The sequence below is a fragment of the Anser cygnoides genome, chromosome 3 (genome assembly GCF_040182565.1).
Source record: "Anser cygnoides isolate HZ-2024a breed goose chromosome 3, Taihu_goose_T2T_genome, whole genome shotgun sequence".
Taxonomy (NCBI): Eukaryota; Metazoa; Chordata; class Aves; order Anseriformes; family Anatidae; genus Anser; species Anser cygnoides.
The window spans coordinates 68,888,634-68,907,170 of NC_089875.1; the positions used below are offsets into that span (position 1 = coordinate 68,888,634).

The window sequence follows — 18,537 nt, forward strand, 5'->3', positions numbered from 1 at the left end:
AGGCTTATAAACCAATTATAACAGATGTTTGGGGTATAAATACATAAATTTAAGGTTTGAAATACTTTTTTGCTGCTGATCAGTCTCTATTGTAAAGCTTGTGTTTGCAGGGAGAACTAGATCAGGAGAGACAACAGCACGAAGCAATGATTGCTGCAATGAGAGAAGAAGAAAAGTTCAAAGTTGACAGAATGGCTCGTGACTTGGAAATCAAATGGACAGAAAATCTTCGGCAAGTATTAATTTTTGTCTTTGTTTTCTTTAAATAAGAAATAAAGTAAGTATTATGTACAAATATAATAGCAAATGAAAAGTAAACAAAGGGGTTTTTTTTGGTATTATCTAAGCTTTTCCAGTTATTGCTGAGTTTTTATTTCTTTTTAACTTCTTGCATTTTAGTTATTTGACCTTTATTTTTAGACAGGAATGTAATAAGCTTCGTGAAGAGCTGAGGCTTCAACATGAAGAGGATAAGAAAGCAGCTATGACTCAACTATTGCAGCTGAAAGAACGTGAAAAAAATGCGGCCAGGGATGGATGGCAAAAAAAAGTTGAAGATCTTTTAGACCAGGTAATTATAGTCTCTCTGAGAATTTGAAGGCCATTACAATTTGGTTGCTGATGCTTTATTACCAATTAGCTACATGAAATTGTGACATCTGTCTTTGAAATGAAATTTGTTAATGTTTTTTTAAGCCTAATCATTAATGAACATTTGAGTAATCCATGAAGATATCTTAACATGATATGAATGTTCTTCATGCTGAATGCAAATAAAACTTTTTGCAGATTTTTTGGAGGCAGTGGGAGTCTCACAGCTTCACTGAAAGATTTTCTGATTCTCTCTGCTCACCTACTCTATTGTAAATATTTACCCAAGCTAATTGTTTGAAGTTGGAGTTATATCTTTACAGTACAGACACTGTACAATTCACTGAAAAGTCAAAACATCCCTCAGTTTCTACAACGTATTTCTTACAACTATGTCTTCTCTTAAGTAATTTTGGACATTATTTTTGTTTGGACATAATTTTTATTTGGACATAATTTTTTATAAATACTGACTTTGTAATTGCAGCTCATTTTATCAACTCAGTTATGTTAGGTAATTCACAGAAAATACTTGCTTTGTACTTTTTCCAAACCATAAATGCCATAGTGCTGTTTTTGTTGGCTACAGTTTGAAAGAATAGTTGACAATGAACAAATACATTTTAAAGAAAAAAAAATAAAATAGATTTTGGAACTCATTAGATGACTGTGATTTCAGGGTACTATTTTGGGATGGCTTTAAATTTGTTGTCTAATTTGAGAAGTTAATAACTGAACGTGCACTTGATTACAGAGCTTCTTATATGAACACATAACAGTGTGTTTTGGTGCCACGGAAATTTAAGCTTTTAAAATCTTGTAGTCTAGGCTCACAAAGGCTGAAGGTTTTGAAGGTTCTTGGTCTGATGCTTTTTACAACATGAATGTAATAAAGGAATTGAACTCATTTAATTTCAAGTTTCGCTTACTTGTCTTTAACCAAGCTTCATTTATTCTATTTACTTGAACCTGTAAACAGCATTTTCTCCATGAGAGTACAAATTGAGAGTAGTATGTTAAGCTTTCAGTAGTTTTAACATGCTTCTCTTTTCCTTTTAAAAATAACATAATAAATCTAACTTACAGTTTTAGAAAACCCATTTGACAAGCACAAGGTCCATGAAATTATTGGGAGGAGAGCAAAGTTCCAACTCATTTTTCTGCAGTTCAAACTTGCTCTGGTCTATACCAGCAGTACTATACAATGCTTTATCAAAATAAAATAAAACAAGAGCAAGGTCTACTGCTGTCTGCAAAATCATTTGTAAACTCTTAACTTCGCAGAAAATGTGGTCTGCCTATGCTCTTTATGTTTAGAAAGTGTCTGGAGCTTGACCTTTAGTTGTATAAATGCTGTTCAGAAAGGTTGAAGTCACAAATTAATTGCTCATCAGTATATTGCAGTATAGGGCATTCCAGAAAGTTCTAAAGAACATTTGGGGGGGGGGGGGGGGGGGGGGGGCAAGGGGAACACTTTTTTCTAAAAAAAAAAAAAAAAAAAAAAGTGCAATAATATATATTTGACAGATATAATTTAAGTTAAAGGACATGAGTATCATTTTTTGCAGCTTGATAAAGTATGATGTGAAACAGTGATAGTAATCTGCTTTTTAATTTAGATACTGAATTTCTTGATAAATTTATTATGTACTTTCATTCTTACGGGTACACTGTTTTCTAATATGTATTGATGCATCTCATACTTGACTAAAAATGAGTTACAAAGAAGTATAACACCTAAATTGAAGTATTGGAATGGTTATGTAAGCAAGGTTTTGAAAAAGCTGGTTTTAGTGAATGGAGAGAAGAGACACAGTGTAGTTATTTAAACTGTAGAAAATGTTATAGAATACTGTGTTATACACACGGTATGCCTATTTTGGGGTACTGCAGATTGGTGCCATAATAAATGAATGGAGACAGCTATAAATGGCAACAATATTAAAACAAAACAAAACAAAAAAAACCAGTTGAATCCAACAGTTTATGTCCATAAAACATGCTAAGACATTTTTAATGTTATACTAATTGCCAAATTTCTGTCATATACTATTTGTTGCATGTTTGATAGATGAGATCTAACTTTTAAATGAAGCAAGGTAATATTTTTGCTTTTATGCCAGTACTGCTAAGTAGTCTTTTATAGAATTGCATGAAGGATTATTGATTTTGTAACAGTAGAGTTTTGTTATGAGTAAAATAATTCCCTTGAGAGAAAATGCTTTTCAGCTGATCAGAAGTTTAAATGCCTTATTGCTGGTTGTAAAGCATCACTTACCATCTACAGTTAAATTTGTGGTTGGTAGGTTAATTGGATCAGTGTCTAGAGACCAAGTGTGTAGCTCTTTTTTTCTGATATGAGAAATGGTTGTAGAAGACATAAAAAAGAAAGTGCTTTTCCTTTTTCTTTTTCCCCTGTAAATTTTACCAAGTACTTCTGTATCAGTCCATGAGGGAGTTTCTTCATGAAATATGCAGCAAAATCAGATGTGCTAGCTCTTTTCCATTTCTCTTAGCTGTGGAATGCACTTTTAATGTTTTTTCTTAAAAACATTTTACTGCTGAGAAGGCTTCACCAAGAGCAAAATGGAAGAAATTTTCTTTTTTAAAGCATGAGTGTGTTCTCTGTTCTGCGGATTCATGTTTTGCAACCTTCAATTTTGAGAACTTCTGCTCAGTTTGACATGCATGTTCCTATCTATTTATTTTTATATTCTATACAGAATTTCTATATTTCTATTTCTGTAAACTGAACCAGGTAATATGATTGTGATGAACTTTACTGTGTTTTAGCAAATATTGGTTCTCCTGTCTTCCTTACTTACCAGTAATACAAGTTCCAGTAAGTTGAAAGAAATTTTTGTCAGTTTTTCCCCAATTCTTATGTATTTTCATGCTATTATGTGACCAAGCATTAGCATAACATTATTTCTAACTTTGTTAACTTTTTGCATACAAAAGTACCATCTTCTATTAATGGAAATAGTACAGTGAGAACGGACAAAAGTATGCTGCATACACTTGGTGGCCCTTTATTGTTTGTCCTGCTGCAAAGGTTTGCTACTGTTTTGAAAAAGCTTACGGAAACTTCTTGTTTGGAGTTTGTTTCTATTATGATTTTTTCCTTTTTAAATGGTCTCAAAAATAAACATGAGAAATTTTTATTTATATCAAAGTATAAATATTTCATTCTGATGTAGACTATTCAAGTTGCAGTTTTTAGAAAATTTCAAACTCATTCACAGAGTCTTAAAAACAAGTTCTGGCTACTGAACTTCTTGTTCACGAAACTGAGTGCTGTGGAAAAGTCGTAGAGTTCCTATGCACATCTGTAAATGACTGTTGTCCAGTCTGCTACCTGAGGACATTTATTGATAGGTCTTTATTTGCCTGTTATGCAGAACTGACATGCGTCCACGTAAGGAAAATCAGGAAATGCTACTTTCTTTCCTTAGCACAAGGATTAATGGCCTGTTCTACAGTCTTGGTAATCCTTGGCTTAGAAGATTTGCTGTTGAATGTATGCTGGAAATTTCTGCTAGAGAAAACCTGCGTATACTATATATCTTTTTCCTGAAGGAAGGAGGATTAACTCTGAGCACAGAATCATTTCATTCCTTTCACTTGATCTTCTCATGAACGCACTGTATTGTGTTTGTCTGTCAGAATTGGGCAGGATGTAAATTTCAAGCAACTTCTTTAACTCTGGTCATTCTTGTATTCAGTAGTATTAGTAAGTTTAATATGACATCTAGTGGATGGTAAGTGTCTCCCCATAAGGATTTGGGGCAAAACTTAAAATGTAGTTACAAATATGAAATGCAGAAATTCAAGAGAATAAAAAGAAAAATCATACCAAGGAGGGGACCTGGAATGCAGTTCAGGATAAAGTTCTATGCCTCTTCTTTAATCTGTAGATATTTATGTTATTTGCTTTTTTGTTGTTGTTTGTTTTTCAAAGGGGCACCACTACCTGCAGCTCTTGGAAACTTTTCACAAGTGACTATAGCTCTTATACTGTGGTAATAGGAGTCCCAGAGAATCAGGGGAGCTTTGGGAGTTTCTACCTAGGACCTCTGGTCCAGTTTCCGTAAGCACCCTGCCACTTCGCACTGACTCTCAGGAATCAGTACTCCTGTAATCTGAGTGGGAAAGCTATGCTTTAAGCAAATCAAAATTTATTGTATGTGAGCATATGAATAATAATGCAAGCCAGAGTCAATGCAGCCTTCAGAGAACTCTCTCTTGAGAGTATTTCCCCTTGTTTAGCGATTGTCTGTACTCTTTAATAACAAAGCCTTGTTCCAGGATCCATATTCCATGCAGAGATGTGATCCTGGAGTTTAGTTGGTGTATTTATCATATCCAGATTGGTCATTATAGTTCTGTCTGAAGCTTGAACGTGAAAACAAATGCATGAGATCCAGCCAGCTGTACTATCTCTTTTTCTGAGCTTTTAGCTATGGTGGTGATTTTACTCTTACAGATTTTTTTAATAGATTCTGAATTTAACAGAGGAAATTCATTAAAGACAATTTAAAACTAAGAGCTACCCAGCAACACAGACCAAAAAATCCCAGAACAAATCTGAGTTTTCAAAGTATTTTCACTGGGATATGATAAGAATACTAATAAATGTTTGCTTTGTTTCTCTGTTTAAGAATAAATGTGTTACTGGAATTCATTTTCATCTCTCTTTTGGTCTCATCTTCTTTTAATTTTTTCTCCCATGGTATTGTGTTTAGCTAAATTAAAAAGTACATCTAGTTTGTTTGAAATTGTGATATCTTCATATCTAAAGAATCTTGTCTTTCTCATCATAAACTTTTAATTGGAATTTAATGATATCGGTTTTTGTTTGGAAGTATTTCAGTTAGTAAATCTGAAGGAGACTGAAAGACTTTTTAATTTTACCTGTCAGTGGATGAAAAGAACATTAAATTCTTAGTACAATATGTAATTAATGATGCATGAGTCATAAAGGAATTTAGCTTGATGTTTGGAGCTAACACTTCCAAAACTCGTAAATAGAAATCTAAACCAAATCCAATGGTAATACCATTCTCCAAATAAAATTCTAATCTCATTTGCATATTTTTTTCCCCTCAATATAAGACCAAGACTCTGGCAAGAATCTAGTTTTAAAGCATTACTCTTAGCCTGTTTGCTCCAGAAGATAATTGCTCATATATTCCCAGGTAAGTATTAACCATCTCCATGCTTTTGCATAGCCCAGGAATAGTAAAAATAGACACTGGAATTAATGAGAAAGAACTTAATGGGTAAGACAACATTTGTTTGAGATTAGTAGGTGTATAAAACTCTAGGTAAAGGGCCTTTCTTAACAGATACCTCTGTGGTCTAGGAAATGCTAACCAAGACGCATGAATAATCTTTAAAATCCTGAAAGCATTATGATAAATAAGTAAAATGAAATGAAGCTCTAGTACCATTCAAAAAATGTTTAAAAAAAAATGTCCGTAGATGCAAATGATCTCTCTATTCAAAACTTTTTTTCCCTTGACCATTGAGCCTGCAGTTTGTCAGATAAAACGATCATAATCCAAAATTTAACAGGTAAAAATATGTCAAAATACCTAAGCATTTTGCTTATCAGTTTGATAGAATCCTACAACTAGAAAAGAGAAGAGCTTAATCGTTTTAAAACAACAGGATGCTCACTACCTTGTGTTGCCTGGACACAGCATCTTCACTCAGGGTTGCAGCAAAACCAGGAGAGAATCAGGACCTATTAGATCTCAGAGATATTTATGCATTTTAGAATGCCTCATATATACTTCATTTTTCTCAGTAGAAAACTGTTGGGTTTTGACAGAGAGGAAGGGGAAGGGTCTCTAAATGCTGCTTTTTCTGATCAGCCAGACCAGGCAAACTTCGATGCAGTTTTTCCATTCCTAGTATGTCTACAAAATACTGAAGTAGGAAACATCTGCTTTCTAAATCTCTGCAGTCACCTGTCTTGTAAGCAGCAGGCAGCCAGAGACAGTAAATCAGTTGTAAAATCAGTTTTTCTCTTCAAACCAAAGAAGTATCTCAAGAGAGTTTTGTGTATTATCATTATTTTTAGCTGAATAAAATGGACTTACGCCAAAGGTCCCTTCAGCTTCCTCAACAGGCCCCTCAAAATAGTTTCTTTTACTAACATCAGATGGGCGCGTATAGGTTTTCCTCCTCAGGAAGATTAGCAACATCAAAAGTCATTCTTAAAATGAGGCAATGATCTAGTAGTCTAGATCTGCTTTGATACAACAAATAAAGTTGGATCTTTCCCCACTTAGGGTTTCAGGCTTCAGCACAACAATTTCTGTTGCTGATGCCAATTTTGAAAACTCAGTAAACCATATACTGAAGTCAGGTCTTGGCACAGTATGACATTAAAATATCTTCAATGGGTACAGTGAGAAAGTTACATAACTCATCTTTGAGTGACATGAAGACTGATTCTGAACTTCAGTGTCAAGCCTCTGTAATGCAGTTGAGGGTTATTTTTATCCAAGAGAAACAACGAAAAGAGAGAACTTCCACACATCCAATAAACTAAGGTCTTGCAGGAAATAGTGCAACTGAATGAAAAGAGAAAATATCAGTGGTTCAGTAAAACTCCCTTCTTGAGGAAAGTACAATGATACGATCACTTGGTATAACTTCATGGAAATCTCAGCTCAGAGATATGGTGAAACAGAGGTGGGAATACAAGTCTTCCATGTCTTGCATAAAAGGTCTTTCAGTCCTATTCTTTAGCTTGCAGTGATCGGAGGGTTCTAGAGATGCAGCAACCTCTATTCTGTTCCTCTGGGTCACTGAAGTTCTTCTCTTGGTTATATCTGAGGATTAGTTGTGTGTCTGCTGAGAAGACGATGCTTCTGCTAAAAAAAAAAAAAAAAAAAGGACAGCAAAATACATGAAAGCAAGATAGCTAATACATAGATATCAAATCATTGTATGTATATCTGTGAAGCCTGACAGTTGAGCAAGTTTTTCTTATATTACAATCATTTTTAATTATCTTATTTTCTTATATTACAATCATATCACAAACCTTAAATTCCAACATGTAGAAATAAGGAGGGTGATAGTTAAATCCACATTCTCTCTTTGCCCAGAGAAGCTGTGGATGCCCCATCCCTGGAGGTGTTCAAGGCCAGGCTGGATGGGGCTATGGGCAACCTGCTCTGGTGGGAGGTGTCCCTGCCCATGGCAGGGGGTTGGAACTTGGATGGTCTTTTAGGTCCTTTCCAACCCAAAGCATTCTATGATTTATTTCTCATCATTTTCTGATTACTTTTCTCTATTGTGAAGAGAGTTAATAAGTACACCTCCATTCTTTTTGCTTCTCATAACTTTTTCCCCAGGTTATGGGCCACGCTGTAGAAGCAGTCACAATGATGTTTGAATTTTTATGGAATTTCTTAATATTTACACTGGACTTATTTTGGTGTTCTCCATTCTAAATGTGTCCTGAATCCTTTTCAATACAGAGCTGCATATCGTTTTATTGCAACACATTTTGCTGGATTCAATCCCGATACCTACATAACTATAATTTATTACTCTATCATGTATGTATTTTATGAAAATTATTTACTTGCTAATAAAGGATGAAAACAATAAATGGCTATCAGATTTAGTGTTAATCCTAGTGCATCCCTGTTTGATTTCAGTGATGATTCACCTCTACCAGTTTTTGAGATCTATCATAGAATCATTAAGGTTGGAAAAGGCCTCCAAGATCATCTGGTCCAACCATCCCCCTACCACCACTGTCACCCACTGAACCATGTCCCTAAGCACCAGGTCCAACCTTTCCCTAAACACCCCCAGGGACGGTGACTCCACCACCTCCCTGGGCAACCTGTTCCAATGCCTGACTGTTCTTTCTGAAAATAAATGTCTCCTAATTTCCAAACTGAACCTCCCCTGGCACAACTTGAGGCCGTTCCCTCTAGTCCTATCACTAGTTATCTGTGAGAAGAGGCCGACCCCCAGCTCCCCACAACTTCCTACAACTTCCTTTCAGGTAGCCGTAGAGAGCAATGAGGTCTCCCCTGAGCCTCCTCTTCTCCACACTAAACAAGCCCAGTTCCCTCAGCCGCTCCGCACGGGACTTTTGTTCCAGGCCCTTCACCAGCTTCAGAGCCCTTCTCTGGACATGCTCCAGAGCCTCGATGTCCTTCTTGTAGTAAGGGGCCAAAAACTGAACACAGTACTTGAGGTCTGGCCTCATCTTTTCCTTCACTAAGATTGTATGAACATACTTTTTTGGGGGAATTGAAATCTAATGTGATAATAACTTGAATAACATAAAAAAAAAAAAAGTCCTCAAGAATTGCTGCTGTGCAATAGCATTTATTGCGCAAGTTTGTAATCTTGTTGAAGAAAGAAATCATGTTTTCTTTAGCAGGGCTTTTTCCATTGTTATGTTGTCTGAAACTCACCTTATTTTCACACTTGAAGTCTTTCTTGATTGACTCTTATATCATTTTTTCCAGTCTTTTTCTTTTTTTCCAAGATTGATCTTTAGTTAGCTACCTATAATTAAATGCTTTTGAGTAGTGCTATGGTATTTAGAGATGTGAAGTACTTCAAGATTTGTGAAATACTTATGTGTTTGGGGTTTTGTTAAAAAGTAATAAGCTATACATTGAATGTTCCTGCATGTCTTTTTGAAAACCTAGGAATGTCAAGTATAAAAGCTCAACTTTACAAATATATTAAAATTATGTATATAGGTTTGTGCATGGTCTTCTTTCCACCCCTATAATCTTTGAATATATCATACTTGCATAAGACTATTACTGTTCTCATTTCACAATCTGCAATGTGGGCTGCAGAAAGATTGCTTTGAGTCTCAGGTAGAAAGAAATTATAACAAATCTAAGTACTGAGCTTAACTAGAGAGTGTTAGTCCAAAACCTTCACCAAAAATTCATTTTTCTTCTGTCTGTTTTCCAGATCTAAAACTTTTAAACTTGGTGAAATCACATATATTAAAATGGTTAAAAATTGAAAATTAAAATTTTTAAAAATTAAAAGCCCTCTTTATTCTGTTAGCCATAAGGCCAGTTTGACAGCAAAGAAAGACCATTTTTTTTCTTGGAAAAGAAGTCTATTATTGTGTGAGCAGCAGGGGGCAACTCTCACTCTCTTAAATGTTCTTATTCATAGGGTAGAACTCAGAATATAGCTTCCAAAATATATTTTTACTTGCACTTTATTTTCAGTGTAGAACACAACTGAGGTTTCTACTTCTACTTAATTATCAAGAAATAATTCCTGCTCTTAATAGCTTCCAACCTAAATTAGTGAGACAGATGGGAAAGGAAGCACAGAAAAATTTGTGGGTTTGCTCAGGTTGGCACTGGCAAAATTATCTGTTGAAGTCAGAACTGTTACATGGCAGTCCGTTGTGTGGTTCACTGGAGTATGATGCCTCCTAGTGCTATAGTCTTGATTGTAACTTGACTTTAACAATTTTAATAAGGCAATGTTGGATTTTTCCACTATAATATATTTTTATATTACTCCTTTTTGTAGATTCAGGAGAAGGAAAATATCTTCATTTTATATCTCGACAAAGTATTACCTAAAAGTTCCCAAGTTAAGTCTTCCAAGCTGGTGTAAAAATACATGCTGTCTCCTTGAGAAAGCCGTCTTCTTGACCAACCTGTGCCAAAAGGAGAAATCGGTCATGCTGGATTTAAAAACGTTTTCACTTCATTTCTGATGATTCTGTTGCGTGTGTGTGCCTTTCTGTGTAATTCATATATATATAAACATGCAGGTATTTTATATATTTATATATGAGTGATATATAAGATTTGTATAACCAGTAATATTTTATATTGAACATTTATTAGTGATATATTTCTATTTTTGTTTTTCATTAGTAATCAACACCAATATAAGGTGGTACAACAAGGAATTGTGATAAAAGCTTTCGGAAAAAGTCTTTTATTTGCCCATCTGTTTCTGAATTTTAAGAAAAAATACTTAAATATTAATATTTGTCTTCATTACAGACTAAAATTGTTTTCTGCCTTCCAGCAGTGAAATCCGATCTTTGCATTCAATATGCTTGTGCTTTCAGAGACACAGCTGACTGTTGATTGAGTCCTTATATAACACACTTTCTAACAGTAATGCAAATTGGTGCACTTAATGGTCTCTCCCCAGAATTGCTTCCATAAAGGAGAAGAGAAAGCAGCTGGATAATTTCCAAAATGTTCAGCTCTATAATATAGGAGTATATTGCAGCATTATGTTGAAGAGATAATGCTATCCTGTATGTTCAAAGCATAATGCAGGAAAATTCATCATTCTGTTAGGTGTTAGGTAGTTTATATGTGAAGTCAAAGCAACGTATTCATTTAAATTTTTTCCAAATGGTTTTCAACTTATTTTTTCCCTGGTCATATTATAATTAATGTTCTATGTTTTACTCTCCCTTCTTTATCCTTTTTCTTTTACTTAGTTGATTTCTGAATGTTTCCCTTTATTCCTGTGATCTTTTCTTCATAGCGGCACTGTCTCGGTGAAGCTTTGCATAAATCTATCAGCAATGTAAGTGATTTGCACTTACAGCTTGTAAATAGGGCATGTTTGCACTAATAAATTTGCATAACCTGTAATATTGCTTTAAAGCTTTAGCCTGTGAAATAGAATACGTAACAACATTTGAGAGGAGAACATGTTTGCCGCTAGTTATCAAAAGCTTGTGTACTGCATCCATTCATCTGTGTAAATGTATATATCACTGGACATCAAACATTATGTACATATTCATAATATAAGCAATATTTTTATGTCATCATTAAAGCAAGCAAGCTTGTGGGCAGCGCAAATGTGTATTGCAGAGCTTTCTACAAAGCATGAGGTTGATGCTGTATTATAATTTGCAGTTTTGCAGTGCAAGTTATAATTGTAGCCAGAATATTCTTTCTTTCTATTTTTTATTTTTATTTTTTAAATTCTTAACAATATTTTTAATCTGCTGAAAACCTTAGATAGAAGTATCGGAAGTTCAGAGAACAGTGTTCAGAGCTGTTTTCTTTTGAGTCTTCAATACAGTAATATGTAGAGGCAAAGCTCCAAAGACATGTAAAGGGATGCACTTAAGAATATCTGAATATGTATTATATAATCAAAACAGCACTTAAAATTATGTACCTTTTACTTTTTAAAAAGAGTTTTTAAAAATAACTCTTTTTAAACTATTGTATATATTTTCAACAACAAAAAAAGAAATCCTTATTATCCATTAGAGTAGTAGACTAATCTGACTTGGTTGTTAGTCATTAACTCTCACTGTCCTGTGTTTTATAGCCTGTTGATGCAAATAGGCATCTCCAGAGATTAACTCATTTCAGTCTGTGGTTTTGCAGTCACTTTAATCTGGTGGAAGTCTGAACTGTTCTTGAGAAGGGTGTTCCTGATTTCTTCTAAGACGGCTTCCTGACCAGATGTTGGACTTCTCCCAGACATTTCAGTTAAAATGTTTCATGTATTTCCAAGAAATAAATTAAAGAAAATTGCTTTGATCTTGCTTAAAATGTTTATAAATGGTACAGTGTTAATTATGAGAATGTGGGTAAGGGACTTAAGTAGGAGAGAGATTTATCTTGAAGCCCAAAATATGCTTTTTCTTGGCATCTTCATAAAAATCCATATGAATTTGACTAAGATACCAAACTCCAGTCAATTCCATTTGAATGTTATCCTGAAAGGCTTTTTAGAAGGTAATATTTTATTACCTGAGGTACTGCAGGACTGATCTGGACTTTCCCTAGAACTCTACTTCCTGGTAGCCCTGGTGAAAGGGACAGAGCAATGGTGAGAAACCCGAGGTACAGAAATGAGACAAGGACAAGTAAGACTGGACAGAATATCTGTCTAGTATCTCAGTGTTTCTGTCACAGGTACTCAGAGGAGGACTATCTAAGTAAAAATTGTGGATTTTCCTTTATATCAATTTTTAAGCAGTTATTTGTATACAGTGTTCCCAGCAAGTTCAGAGAATTGGACTGAATAATCTCTTAAGACTATCCTAACTTACACATTCCTATGATTCTAAAAACAGTTAGGAAGAAGAAAATGAGCAAAAGAAGGGAAGAAGCAGGGGGAGAGATACTGGAGTACTGAATGGATTGAAGACAAGGAGTAGCTAGAGCCAACTTGCCATAGTGACCTTAGTGACCTTGGGGAAACAAGCAAACAAAAATGCATCCTGAGAGTTTATGGATGGTGGTTAAATAGGAACAGAGATAATCAAAAGAAGTGCAGGAGTTACCTAAAGGCACAGAGAGAAAAATAGACTTCCAGTCAGGGTGTGGTTTTTGCTAGGTGGTAGTGTTGCAGAGAAAGAGTAAATAAAGGCTTACAGATGGAAAGAAGGACCAAAGTAAAAAATAAAAATAAATAAAAAAAAAAACACAGAAAGGACCCCAGAAAGATGAGAGAAGAGACAGAGGCCCAACAGTGAATAAGAACAGATGGGGATGTGAGGAGATCAATAGAGAGTTTAGATAAGGTGTCTGGATTATTTTTTTTTTTTCCTGGAGGAAAAAGACAATCATAGAACGGAATCATAGAATGGCCTGGGTTGAAAAGGACCTTAAAGATCATCTAGTTTCAAACCCCTTGCTCTAGGCAGGGTTGCCAACCACTAGAGCAGGCTGCCCAGAGCCCCATCCAGCCTGGCCTTGAATGCCTCCAGGGATGGGGCATCCACAGCCTCTCTGGGCAACCTAATAGTACGATACATGAAAATAGCACATACATGAAAAATCAGAGTTGACTGTACTGCCAGTGGTATGGTGCAAATCGATCTCATCAGTGGAGTGGAATTCTGGGGTTGAAAAAAAAGAATACCACATGTAGTTTCATTACTGGCTTGTTTGACCAGCATGGCAACCCTAGCCACGGTATGCTGAAAGGGATCAGCTGAGTAGTGGTGAGGATGTTGAGCAAGTTGGAATGCCATGACACAAGAGAGAATTTTTTTTGCATAGATAAGTAAGATTGAAAGATAGGAATTAAATACAATATTACCACAGTGAAGTTAGATGATCAGTTGAGTTCTACAGATGTGCAATATACTTTCTTTTCCAGATTGCTTATAAAAAAAAGGTGGGAAAGTTTGCAGCTAATACAGAGTTATTCAGGGTAGGAAGGACAAAGATGGTTGAAGACTTGTAGAAGATTTGTAAAAAGCCAAAGGGACTCAACAACAAAATGACAGATGAAATTTGGTGTAGTGATGCATAAGGAAAAAACAAATTCTAACTTACTGCATTAAATGATGAACCTTGACTTGACTGTTACAACTAAAGAGAGTAGATTTGGGGATACTGATATATAATTCCATAAAAATATCACCTCAGTGCTTAGTAGCAGTCATACAAGCCAATAGAACATTAGGAATATAGTAGAGAAAAAGAGAACAAAGTTTGTAAAATCATGCCACTATATAAAAGCGGAGTTCACCTTCATCTTAAATAGCTTACCTTCTGGCCACCTAATCTGAAAAAGAAATAGTAGAAAAGAGGCAAAAGTAGGACAAATATGACAGTAGCTATGAAATAGCTTTCATACAGGGTGTGACTCAGTAAGCCAAAACTGTTCTGTCTAGAAAAGAAAGTAAGGAGGAATATGATGGAGATCTACAGAAAGATGAGTAAAATAAGTGAAAAAGAAAAAACTTTCCATTACAGGTGTAATAGGCATGTCTACTGAAATGTGGGAATTACCACAGGATTTTGTGGTTCCTAAAAACTTACATGGATTCAGATAGCAGTTGTATTTAATGGATCTTTCTGCCATGAATTTGTCCAAAAATACGTCTTGAGGTTTAAGACATAGTATCTAGTAGATGCTAGTAGATTTCAGAGTTATGATCCCTACATCTATGCCTTAGCCTGGGTAACAAGGGTTGGCCATTTCTGGAGTAGTAGTAGATTAGACAAACCTGACTGTGGGATTTGTATGTAGCATTTATATTTAATGTAGCCAGTAAAAGGTTTTGCATGTATAGTTCAGATTACAGAATGCAGTATAGGCCTTTGCATACTCCTTCAATTATAGTAAATTTCTTTCAGAGTTGTTTGAAGTAAAATGCTGTTGATATAGGTTGCATGGAAGCTAGTGTATATATCCCCAGACACAAAGACCTGGTGAATTTTAAGTGCAACTAGCCATGGTCATTTCATTCAAATTAATTTGCTTGTTTTGTTTTAGTGCTAATTTTACTTTAAATGTAGCTTCTTTCTTTCAAATCTGCTTAAGCTATGTCCTTCTGAAAAAAAAACATGTTCAACAACAATGTTCATGCTGCAAGTTGTTCCTGGTATGCTGCTATTAATTTTATGTTAAGTGGTGGGTTTTAATGTTCTGTAAATCAATAAATTGATGTGCAATGTCTTAATTAATTTGTCAAAATTAACTGTAAGATGCTGAATCAAATGACACTATCAGACTTTTAAATTCTCATTAAATTCTATGTAATGCTCTGAGGCTTGTAAAATATCCTTATTAATTCAAATCTTTTGTCATGTGACAATTTTATTTTTCCTTCCTTTGAGTCACTGCAACAAAATTCTTTTTTTGTAAAACATTGTTTTCAGAATTGGAGAGTGTATCTCTGTTGTTTGCCTCCAAAGGAAGTAGAGGTTTAGTATTTTCAGTCTGAAAAGTTGCTCTCTGATGTGAAGAACCAAGTATGTAACATTATTATAAAGAGAAAATGGAACTTTTTCAACGAGTGCAGTGTATTCTAATGTATTAAGACACTTGGTGGGTGAAAAGCGTCATTTGTAATATCAGGTATTTCTAAGAAGATGAGTATTTTTGACTCAAACTGCTTTGGTATTAGTTGAAAACCAGCAGAAAAATCACTCTCATATCATTACTGAGCCAACAACAACAATGGAAAAAGGATCTATCAAGTGCAACATTTTACTTATCATGTACTAGTCATATGCTACCATTTCTTTTTAAATCAGAAAACTACCTACAGGATAGATAGGACCATACCATATCAAAAGATATAAAAATCCATCAATCTCGATGGCACAGGCTATACTCCCCTATCAACTGCAGGATTTTCCATACAGAATTGATGTGATCTTCATCTGAAGAGTAGCTTATTTTAACAATCAAACATTTGATCTCGGACCTTGATAGTGTCATATTTATTGATCTTTGCACAAAACCTAGAAGTAAATTTTGATGATTCAGCCATGAACAATCATGTAGCTGGAGCTGTAGTATCAACTTAACAAATGTGAGAACCCTTACAAAGCTATTTACGTGTAATGATTACATTCCTGAGGCATAACTTTAACAAGAAATTCAATGGATGGATGACATTGCTTGTCCCTCTTAGTGTTCTGTTTAACTTTCAAGTGTTTTCTTCTTTTGAATGTTTCTGGGAATTTGTTTTATTATTAATGACTAATTAGTATTTGCTGTTCTGTGGGTTAGATCTCCTTGCTGAAGCAGAATCTGGAGATGCAGCTTTCCCAGTCACAGAGCTCTTTGCAACAGCTACAAGCCCAGTTCAGTCAGGAGCGACAGAGGATGACTCAGGAGATGCAGGAATTAGAAGAAGAGCATCAGCAAAGGCATAAGTCACTTCAGGAGGCCCATATCCTTGCCTTTCAAAATATGGAAGAAACAAAAGAGCAAGAACAAAAGGCATGTTCATATGGGTATTCTCTATTATGTAGAGAATGTTATGTACTCAGAGGGAAATAGTAAAGACTAAAAACTAGTCTAGTAAAACTATTTGCATAACTACTGAATTTCCTTTTCAGATGTTGTATCTTATAGTAACATTTTTATGTAGTTAAATCTGATTAAGACATTGAAAGTCATCTCTTATACTAGCATTATTTCACATCTTGCTTTATACTCTAGCAGCATGTTGGTATTTGTGTGTATATATATGTGCTTATACATACTTATGTATGCAGTCACATATATATATGTATTGTGTGTGTGTATATATATATATATATATCTATATATAAAATCATTACCGACACACATTTCTTAACAGTAGTTTGAGATGGTCATCTATAAGATTATATTCCAGGTTTGATTTGGAAGAGGTTTCTTTTTTCCATTATATTTACCCAATTTTATGTGTTTTCTGATATCTCCTGTTGATTTACTCCTTTTGTAATGTATTCTAAATTTTCATTGTGTTAAAAATTTGTATAAACTGTTTTGCAACTTGTAAGGTAGTTCTTACATCCAGAATAATGTCATGCCTAAGATACTTTGTTCAAACCCTGACTAAACCTGCTTTAAAATTGAAGTGTTGACAGGGCATTGCACTTAAATAGGGTTTGTGTCTTTATGGTTTTGTTTTTTTCAGTTCAATCTGAGGTGTACCTTTGCAATGAATGTATCAGTTGTCCCCACATACTTGGTTCACATCATAGAATGGTCTTGGAGCACTTGTTGCATTCGCTTTGTTCAAAATGAAACAAGATGATGTACTCCAGGAGCATTATGCTTAATACACGTTAATGGGAAGTAAAAATGGGTGTCACTGGGGAGCAAACACCCCCAAAAGTCTTATGTGTACAGTAGACCCATCTATGGATCTGTTTAGTCTCATTGTTTGCTAATGTAAACATGTAAACTTAGTTTAAAAACAAACATAGTTTTTGTTTGTTTGTTTTTTAAGTTTTCTAACTGTGAGCAGAACAGTTGTTTTGAACTCAGGCAATCCTGATAACCAGCAGACCTTGAAAAATTACAGTAGCAGAACAATGTAGTGAGAGAAGAAACTATAAGCAATATCTGTGCATTTTTTTTAGTAATTTCTAGAGTATGCCAGTGCCTGATTTTTGTTGGTGGTGGTGGTGGTGGTTTTTTTTGCTGCCAGTTGTTTAATATTTTATAATTCCCTAGGCTGCTATAGAATTAATCTTGTTCATTTGTATTTCATAGGAATTAGAAGAACGTTTACAACAAAAGCATTCAGAAGAACTTCAGGCACTCAAAGAAACACACAAACAAGCCATGGAAGGTTTCAAATTGGAGATGGAACAGGAACTTCAGACTCTACGATTTGAGCTGGAGGATGAAGGAAAAGCTATGTTAGGTACACTGTCTTCAAATTTGCAGATGGGTCCAAAAACATTATTTCTACTCAAACAAGTATACATGTGCGTGCACACACGCACACAAACACACGCATATATATATGTGTGTATTGTAACACTAGTGTATCTGGGTGTCGTTCAATTTTGACCTAATTGTTCCTCTTAAAATCAGTATAAGCTTTAACAGGTAAGTCAAAATTGTTTACTTTCAAAAATCATACTCTTAATTTTTTTGAAAGGAGTAAGCAATGAAATTTCATGATGAATATTTTGGAAATTAACTGAGTATAGAATAGAAGCAGCAGGGTAGTGGCTTAGATTTCTATGTGTATTGATTTTAGGAGTGTGAGCCCTAGCACTCTGTCTCTATAGGAAAGAAATGTTTGAGTCACTGATACACTGAATTACAAATAAGATTGTATTTTGTACTGCAGGAAGGGTTCAAGCTGTGTTTAAGAAGACGCAATGCTTCAGCCAGTTTAAGGAATGTGAAACAACAAATAAGACAAAACATAAGAAAACAGAGATGGTTCCTTGTTTATTTTCTTAATAATGTAGATGAAATGTATTTTTTTTGTGTTTGAAAAAGGAACCATTTTTTTCACAAGCAAATTATGATCTTTGAACACATAATCTCAATCTAGCGTATGCAAGATAGATGCATATAAATAGATGAGATAATGTGACAATTAGAGAAAGGACAGAGATAACATGCTTCTACTCCACAACACTTGAATACTTCATAGTTTTGTGTTTTTGCTGGATCTAAAATTTAAGTAATCCCCCCCACACACACTTTTTTCTGCTGACAAAA

The 18,537-nt window shown here is 34.7% G+C and overlaps 1 protein-coding gene and 1 long non-coding RNA gene across 11 annotated transcripts in view; one reads left to right on the plus strand and one right to left on the minus strand.

Annotated features, from left to right (window-relative positions):
* Positions 1 to 18,537, plus strand: part of FAM184A (family with sequence similarity 184 member A) — a 71,685-nt gene that overhangs the window by 35,112 nt on the left and 18,036 nt on the right. For 5 of the 9 annotated variants that reach the window (XM_066994373.1, XM_066994367.1, XM_066994371.1 and 2 more), the window contains exons 8-12: positions 111 to 236; positions 425 to 571; positions 11,131 to 11,172; positions 16,090 to 16,302; positions 17,569 to 17,722. In XM_066994373.1, the coding sequence (XP_066850474.1) occupies positions 111 to 236; positions 425 to 571; positions 11,131 to 11,172; positions 16,090 to 16,302; positions 17,569 to 17,722 (682 nt within the window). The remainder of the gene's footprint in view (positions 1 to 110; positions 237 to 424; positions 572 to 11,130; positions 11,173 to 16,089; positions 16,303 to 17,568; positions 17,723 to 18,537) is intronic. The other 4 variants (XM_066994374.1, XM_066994370.1, XM_066994366.1 and 1 more) reach the window with 2 other exon arrangements.
* The window catches only part of LOC106032457 (uncharacterized), a 36,655-nt gene continuing 23,347 nt past the window's right edge, over positions 5,230 to 18,537 (minus strand). For both annotated transcript variants that reach the window (XR_007163845.2, XR_010830401.1), the window contains exons 5-6: positions 10,196 to 10,276; positions 5,230 to 7,478 (exon numbers count right to left, since the gene is read on the minus strand). This is a non-coding gene — a long non-coding RNA (uncharacterized lncRNA). The remainder of the gene's footprint in view (positions 7,479 to 10,195; positions 10,277 to 18,537) is intronic.